Source organism: Bombina bombina, chromosome 1 (assembly GCF_027579735.1).
Source record: "Bombina bombina isolate aBomBom1 chromosome 1, aBomBom1.pri, whole genome shotgun sequence".
NCBI classification, from domain to species: Eukaryota; Metazoa; Chordata; class Amphibia; order Anura; family Bombinatoridae; genus Bombina; species Bombina bombina.
In genome coordinates this window covers 542,845,669-542,854,941 of record NC_069499.1, presented here as the reverse complement: position 1 = coordinate 542,854,941, position 9,273 = coordinate 542,845,669, and the positions used below count along the sequence as shown (strand labels likewise).

Sequence of the window (9,273 nt, the reverse complement as noted above, 5' to 3'; positions counted from 1 at the left end):
TGGTTTAGCAGTTTTATCCCGATAACAAGTACTTAAAAGGTATATGAAACTCAAAAAAAGATTTAACTTAAAATTAAAGAACATTTACAGTTAATAATTTCATAAAATACCTTATTGTTTCCATACTCCCTCGTTTCACTATATCTTATCAAAGATTATAATTTTTCCAAACCCCCTTATTATGCGAGTCATATCATGGGGGTCTACCTAAGTAGTACCATGGCGTATATACTTGCTACTGCGCATGAACTCCGCTATTGGCCGGCAAAATTTCTCATGGACCAACCTCTTTTGTGGGCTGTCTTGGAAAAGCATTTAGGCTTATCTTATTTTAAATTTTATAACGTTTAGAAGCTTTGTTTTTGAGAATTCTTAGATGAGTTTGATTACTTATAAATTTCATAAAAAAGTGTAAATATTATTTATTCTGATACTTGCAAGTAGTGTTTTATTTATTTCCTTTCACCAGAAATACATTTTCTGGAACTTTTCTAGTGAAAACTTGGCAGCTGTAGACTTTCAGCAACCAAATCTAATTAGGACTGTGATCACTCGGAAAACATGCCTCCTATATCAGCCGAAACCAAAATTTTCTTATCCAAAGCCAATTTTGGAAAGGTTAGAATCAAACCCATAATAGTAGTAGTAGCAGACTTGACTGTAAGTTCTCTGGGACAAAGAATGAGCGCGCCTATACAACTAACTAGCAGTGCCTTCTTACCATTGATATTGTACATGGAGAAGCGATATGAAAAGTTTGCAAGATTGGTGTCCTGGCGCAGCGGTGACCTCTTAACTTGTTCCTCAGGCTTCTCAGTGTCCAAACTCTACAATAAATTAAGAGAAAGAGTGACTAAACAGATTTCATGACAAATTACTTAGTAGATGGTTGCAATCCCATGAAGAAAAAAAAAAAGAAATGTATTAACTTAAAGGGACACTAAAGTCAAAATGAAATTTTCATGATTTAGATATAGGAATCTGTAACTGGCTGATGGCTGTCACATGATACAGGAGCTGGCAAAATTAATTTTGAAATGTCAGAAAAAAATGTACTGCTAATTTAATATTCAGAGTAAAGGCAATTTCACTATCTTTTTATTATGCACTTGTTGATTATGAAATTCTACTGTATTTAATTGTCCATTAATAGTAAGCTAATTTTCTTTGTTGATATCTTTAAAGGAACAGTTTGCTCAAAATTTTTCTCCCCAATGATCCATTTTACCTGCTGGAGTGCATTAAATTGTTTACAAGTATTTCCATTACCCTTATATTGCCATTAAAAAACATAATTTATGTAAGAACTTACCTGATAAATTAATTTCTTTCATATTAGCAAGAGTCCATGAGCTAGTGACGTATGGGATATACATTCCTACCAGGAGGGGCAAAGTTTCCCAAACCTCAAAATGTCTACAAATACACCCCTCACCACACCCACAATTCATTTTAACAAATAGCCAAGAAGTGGGGTGATAAGAAAGGAGAGAAAGCATCAAAATAAGGAATTGGAATAATTGTGCTTTATACAAAAAAATCATAACCACCACAAAAAAGGGTGGGCCTCATGGACTCTTGCTAATTTGAAAGAAATGAATTTATCAGGTAAGTTCTTACATAAATTATGTTTTCTTTCATGTAATTAGCAAGAGTCCATGAGCTAGTGACGTATGGGATAATAAATACAGAAGATGTGGAATTTCCACGCAAGAGTCACTAGAGAGGGAGGGATAAAATAAAGACAGCCAATTCCGCTGAAAAATAATAATCCACAACCCAAAACAAAAGTTTTAATCTTAATAATGAAAAAAACTGAAATTATAAGCAGAAGAATCAAACTGAAACAGCTGCCTGAAGTACTTTTCTACCAAAAACTGCTTCAGAAGAAGAAAACACATCAAAATGGTAGAATTTAGTAAAAGTATGCAAAGAAGACCAAGTTGCTGCTTTGCAAATCTGATCAACAGAAGCTTCATTCCTAAACGCCCAGGAAGTAGAAACTGACCTAGTAGAATGAGCCGTAATTCTTTGAGGCGGGGAATTACCCGACTCTATATAAGCATGATGAATCAAAGACTTTAACCAAGACGCCAAAGAAATGGCGGAGGCCTTCTGACCTTTTCTGGACCCAGAAAAGATAACAAATAGACTAGAAGTCTTTCTAAAATCTTTAGTAGCTTCAACATAATATTTCAAAGCTCTTACTACATCCAAAGAATGTAAAGATCTCTCCTTTGAATTCGTAGGATTAGGACACAAAGAAGGAACAATAATTTCTCTACTAATGTTGTTAGAGTTCACAACCTTAGGTCAAAATTTAAAAGAAGTCCGCAACACTGCCTTATCCTGATGAAAAATCAGAAAAGGAGATTCACAAGAAAGAGCAGATAACTCAGAAACTCTTCTAGCAGAAGAGATAGCCAAAAGGAACAGAACTTTCCAAGAAAGTAATTTAATGTCCAGAGAATGCATAGGTTCAAACCGGGGGGCTTGTAAAGCCCTCAGAACCAAATTAAGACTCCAAGGAAGAGAGATTGACTTAATGACAGGCTTGATACGAACCAAAGCCTGTACAAAACAATGAATATCAGGAAGATTAGCAATCTTTCTGTGAAAAAGAACAGAAAGAGCAGAGATTTGACCTTTCAAGGAACTTGCAGACAAACCTTTATCCAAACCATCCTGAAGAAACTGTAAAATTCTAGGAATTCTAAAAGAATGCCAGGAGAATTTATGAGAAGAACACCAAGAAATGTAAGTCTTCCAGACTCGATAATAAATCCTTCTAGACACAGATTTACGAGCCTGTAACATAGTATTAATTACTGAGTCAGAGAAACCTCTATGACTAATAATCAAGCGTTCAATTTCCATACCTTCAAATTTAATGATTTGAGATCCTGATGGAAAAAAGGGCCTTGAGATAGAAGGTCTGGTCTTAACGGAAGAGTCCAAGGTTGGCAACTCGCCATCCGAATGAGATCTGCATACCAAAACCTGTGAGGCCATGCTGGAGCCACCAGCAGTACAAACGAACGTTCCATTAGGATTTTGGAAATCACTTTTGGAAGAAGAACTAGAGGCGGAAAGATATAGGCAGGATGATAATTCCAAGGAAGCGACAACGCGTCCACTGCCTCCGCCTGAGGATCCCTGGATCTGGACAGATACCTGGGAAGTTTCTTGTTTAGATGAGAGGCCATCAGATCTATTTCTGGAAGTCCCCAGATTTGAACAATCTGAAGAAATACCTCTGGGTGAAGGGACCATTCGCCCGGATGTAACGTCTGGCGACTGAGATAATCCGCTTCCCAATTGTCTACACCTGGGATGTGAACCGCAGAAATTAGACAGGAGCTGGATTCCGACCATACAAGTATTCAAAATACTTCTTTCATAGCCTGAGGACTGTGAGTCCCACCCTGATGATTGACATATGCCACGGTTGTGACATTGTCTGTCTGAAAACAAATAAACGATTCTCTCTTCAGAAGAGGCCAGAACTGAAGAGCTCTGAAAATCTCACGGAGTTCCAAAATATTGATTGGTAATCTCGCCTCCTGAGATTCCCAAACCCCCTTCGCTGTCAGAGATCCCCATACAGCTCCCCAACCTGACAGACTCGCATCTGTTGAGATCACAGTCCAGGTTGGACGAACAAAAGAAGCCCCTTGAACTAAACGATGGTGATCTATCCACGTCAGAAAGTGTCGTACATTGGGATTTAAGGATATTAATTGCGATATCTTTGTAAAATCCCTGCACCATTGGTTCAGCATACAAAGCTGAAGAGGTCGCATGTGAAAACGAGCAAAGGGGATCGCGTCCGATGCAGCAGTCATGAGACCTAGAATTTCCATGCATAAAGCTACCGAAGGGAATGATTGAGACTGAAGGTTTCGACAGGCTGAAACCAATTTCAGACGTCTCTTTTCTGTTAGAGACAAGGTCATGGACACTGAATCTATTAGAAAACCCAAAAAGGTTACCTTTGTCTGAGGAATCAACAAACTCTTTGGTAAATTGATCCTCCAACCATGTCTTTGAAGAAACGACACAAGTTGATTCGTATGAGATTCTGCAGAATGTGAAGACAAGTACCAAGATATCGTCCAAATAAGGAAATACCGCAATACCCTGTTCTCTGATTACAGAAAGAAGGGCAACGATAACCTTTGAAAAGATCCTTGGAGCTGTTGCTAGGCCAAACGGAAGGGCCACAAACTGGTAATGCTTGTCTAGAAAAGAGAATCTCAGAAACTGGAAGTGATCTGAGTCCTTATAGTTACCATTTTGAATGTTGGTATCCTTACATAACGATTCAATATCTTTAAATCCAGAACTGGTCTGAAGGAATTCTTCTTCTTTGGTACAATGAATAGATTTGAGTAAAAACCCAGACCCTGTTCCAGAACTGGAACTGGCACAATTACCCCAGCCAACTCGAGATCTGAAACACATTTCAGAAATGCCTGAGCCTTCACTGGATTTATTGGAATGCGAGAGAGAGAAAATCTCTTCGCAGGCGGCCTTACCTTGAAACCTATTCTGTACCCTTGTGAAACAATGCTCTGAATCCAAAGACTGTGAATCGAATTGATCCAAATGTCTTTGAAAAATCATAACCTGCCCCCTACCAGCTGTGCTGGAACGAGGGCCGCACCTTCATGTGGACTTGGGAGCTGGTTTCGACTTTCTAAAAGGCTTGGATTTATTCCAGATTGGAGAAGGTTTCCAAACAGAAACCGTTCCTTTAGGGGAAGCGTCAGGCTTCTGTTCCTTATTCTGACGAAAGGAACGAAAACGATTATCAGCCCTATATTTACCTTTAGATTTTTTGTCCTGAGGCAAAAAAGTTCCTTTCCCCCCGGTAACAGTTGAAATAATACAATCCAACTGAGAACCAAATAATTCATTACCTTGGAAAGAAAGAGAAAGCAAAGTTGACTTAGAAGACATATCTGCATTCCAAGTTTTAAGCCATAAAGCTCTTCTAGCTAAAATAGCTAAAGACATATACCTGACATCAACTCTAATGATATCAAAGATGGCATCACAAATAAAGTTATTAGCATGTTGAAGTAGTTTAACAATGCTATGAGCATTATGGTCTGATACTTGTTGTACTAAAGCCTCCAACCAAAAAGTGGAAGCGGCAGCAACATCAGCCAAAGAAATAGCAGGTCTAAGAAGATTACCTGAACATAAATAAGCCTTCCTTAGAAAGGATTCAATCTTCCTATCTAAAGGATCCTTAAAGAAAGTACTATCTGCTGTAGGAATAATAGTACGTTTAGCAAGAGTAGAGATAGCACCATCAACTTTAGGGATTTTGTCCCAAAACTCTAACCTGTCAGATGGCACAGGATACAATTTCTTAAAACTTTGAGAAGGAGTAAAAGAAGTACCCAGATTATTCCATTCCCTAGAAATTACTTCAGAAATAGCATCAGGGACAGGAAAAACTTCTGGAATAACTATAGGAGGTTTAAAAAACGAATTTAAACGCTTAGTAGATTTAGTATCAAGAGGACTAGAATCCTCCATCTCTAATGCGATTAAAACCTCTTTAAGTAAAGAGCAAATAAATTCTTTTTTAAATAAATATGAAGATTTATCAGTGTCAATATCTGAGACAGAATCCTCTGAACCAGAAATATCCTCATCAGAAATAGACAAATCAGAATGATGACTGTCATTTAAAAATTCATCTGAAAAATGAGAAGCTTTAAAAGACCTTTTACGTTTACTGGAAGGAGGAATAACAGACATAGCCTTCCTAATAGATTTAGAAACAAATTATTTTATATTAACAGGAACATCCTGGGTATTAGATGTTGAAGGAACAGCAACAGGTAATGGTATATTACTAATGGAAATACTATCTACATTAGCAAGCTTATCATGACATTCATCACAAACTACAGCCGGAGGAACAGTTACCACAAGTTTACAGCAAATGCACTTAACTTTGGTAGAACCAGCATCAGGCAGCGTCTTTCCAGAAGTAGATTCTGATCCAGGGTCAATGTGAGACATCTTGCAATATGTAAAAGAAAAAACAACATATAAAGCAAAATTTATCAAATTCCCTAAATGACAGTTTCAGGAATGGGAAAAAAATGCCAACCAGAAGCAATGAAGAATGAGACTGAAATAATGTAAAAAAAAAGGTGGAGACAAGAATGACGCCTACATTTTTTAGCGCCAAAAAAGACGCCCACATTATTGGCGCCTAAAAAATTTTGGCGCCAAGAATGACGCAAAACGTCAAAAAAATGACGCAAACACGAATAACTTCCGGCGTCAAGTTTGACGCCGGAAATGACAAACAGAATTTTTTGCGCCAAAAAAGTCAGCGCCAAGAATGACGCAATAAATTGAAGCATTTTTAGCCCCCGCGAGCCTAACAGCCCACAGGAAAAAAAAGTCAATAGAAACAATTTTTAAGGTAAGAAAAAAATGATTATTCATATGCATTATCCTAAATAATGATACTGACTGTCTGAAATAAGGAATATTGATCATCCTGAATCATGGCAAATATAAGTTTAAAGACATATATTTAGAACTTTATAATAAAGTGCCCAACCATAGCTTATAGTGTCACAAAAAATAAGACTTACCGTACTTACCCCAGGACACTCATCTAAATATAGTAGATAGCCAAACCAGTACTGAAACGAGAATCAGTAGAGGTAATGGTACATAAGAGTCTATCGTCGATCTGAAAAGGGAGGTAAGAGATGAATCTCTACGACCGATAACAGAGAACCTATGAAATAGATCCCGTAGAAGGAGACCATTGAATTCAAATAGGCAATAGTCTCTTCACATTCCTCTGACATTCACTGCACACTGAGAGGAAAACCGGGCTCCAGCCTGCTGCGAAGCGAATATCAACGTAGAATCTAGCACAAACTTACTTCACCACCTCCACGGGAGGCAAAGTTTGTAAAACTGAATTGTGAGTGTGGTGAGGGGTGTATTTGTAGGCATTTTGAGGTTTGGGAAACTTTGCCCCTCCTGGTAGGAATGTATATCCCATACGTCACTAGCTCATGAACTCTTGCTAATTACATGAAAGAAATAGTTTATTTAGCCTGTGGTATTCCCACCCATCCAGAAAGTTTTTGGCCTCAAGGCCAAACTGTGTAACCACACAGCCTGGAGGCCAAGCTTTGTAACCACAGTCAGTAGAAGAAATTACACTCTCGGTGGGCAATAGAAAAGATAAGGTAATAAAATGTTAATTTTCCATTGTTCTCTCCAAGTATTGGTGATTGGTTTATGGACAGATATAAGATAAAGAAGCAGGTATATTTACACAATGTGATAAAGTAATGAGATCTGATTATACCTACAAGCTCAACCCATTTTATTAAGTTGTGGCTTCAAAACACAAAATTAGCTAATTCATTTAAACAAATAAGCCTTAAAAAAGCAAATCTCATACATTTTATAATTAATTAATTAATTAAAAACACATTAAGGGAAAACAATTTTACAGTATACTGTCCCTTTAATGCTATTTAAGCAATAATGTAACTTCTTTTCACCACTGATGGACTAGAATAATAACAGAATAACAGTTGGACAAGAACTAAATACATGACACAATATATAATGATCAACATTTTAATTTGTCAAATCAAAACATGAATTGCAGAACTTGTAGCCCAACATTTTCAGTTAATTTAATTGTAAGTCGTCAGCTGCATCTACTGACCATAACTCTCAGACTACAACTTGTGCCTAAAGTTCTGTGGTACCTGTTTGTTTTGTGCATAATGGGCCTACACAGTACATGGCATACCCAATCAGAGTATTCATATCAAACATCCAAGAGAAGCTCACAGAAATGTCTCTTTTTTCCCCCATATTGAAGTCTATTAAAACTTATAAGCAGGTGTGCCTGTTTCTCCCTATTAAATTGAAAGTAAAAAGTGGATTCTATATATTATTGGTGTCCTCTCATACTAGAAGAACAGTAATGTATAATACAATAAGCTGCACAGACCCCAGAAGCCAGGGAACCACGTCAACTAATATTCTAGCTGTGGCTCCTAACTTTTTTTTATTTACTTCTAAATACATCCGTATATAAAATTGTCAACTGGCTCCAAAAAGAAAGTACACCCTCTTTGAATTATATGGTTCTACATACCAGGACATAACAATCATCTGGTCCTTAGCAGGTCTTAAAATTAGGTAAATACAACCTCAGATGAACAACAACACATGACATATTACACAGTGTTATGATTTATTTAACAAAAATAAAGCAAAAATGGAGAAGCCATGAGTGACTAACTAAGTACACCCTTATGGCTTCCATAGGAATTGAGAGGCTAAGTAGCAGCCAGGTGCTGCTAATTAAATGCCATTGATTAAATGATCGTCAGCAATTGTGACCACCTCTATAAAAGCCTAAGTTTTAGCAGTTTGCTGGTCTGGAACATTCAGGTGTGTGTTAACACAATGCCAAGGAGGAAAGACATCAGCAGTGATCTTAGAGAAGCAATTGTTGCTGCCCATCAATCTGGGAAGGTTTATAAGGTAATTTCCAAACAATTTAAAGTCCATCATTCTACAATGGAAAACATTCAAAACAGTTGCCAATCTTCCCAGGAGTGGACGTCCCAGCAAATTCACCCCAAGGTCAGACTGTGCAAGGCTCAGAGAAATTGCAAAACCCCTAAGAGTACCATCTCAGAATCTACAGGTTAGCATGTTAAATGTTAAAGTTCAAGACAATAAAATTAGAAAAAAAGATTGAACAAGTATGGTTTGTATAGAAGGGTTGCTAGGAGAAAGCCTCTTCTCTCTAAAAAGAACATGACAGCACTGCTTAAGTTTGCGAAGTTGCATCTTAACAAACCACAAGACCTCTGGAAAAATGTCCTTTGGACAGACGAGACCAAAGTGTGCTGATATGCTGTGTTTGGTTTTCGACAAATGTGGCGCTGTGCATTATTGCCAAACATCTCCAATCACCTCATAATAAATTGTCAAGCACCGTGGTGGAGGGGTGATGATTTGGGTTTGTTTTGCAGCCACAGGACCTGGACTCCTTGCAGTCATTGAGTCGACCATGAACTCCTCTGTATACAAAAGTATTCTAGAGTGAAATGTGAGGCCATCTATTCGACAGTTAAAGCTTGGCCGACATTAGGTCATGCAACAGGACAACAATCCCAAACACACCTGCAAATCTACAGCAGAAAGGCTGAAAAAAAAAAAAAGAATCAAGGTGATGCAATGTCCCAG

The 9,273-nt window shown here is 37.6% G+C and overlaps 1 protein-coding gene across 3 annotated transcripts in view; it reads right to left on the bottom strand.

The window, feature by feature from the left end:
* Positions 1 to 9,273, bottom strand: part of RAPH1 (Ras association (RalGDS/AF-6) and pleckstrin homology domains 1) — a 389,631-nt gene that overhangs the window by 143,884 nt on the left and 236,474 nt on the right. For all 3 annotated transcript variants that reach the window (XM_053698663.1, XM_053698661.1, XM_053698662.1), the window contains exon 3: positions 722 to 827. In XM_053698663.1, coding sequence (XP_053554638.1) covers positions 722 to 827 — 106 coding nt within the window. The remainder of the gene's footprint in view (positions 1 to 721; positions 828 to 9,273) is intronic.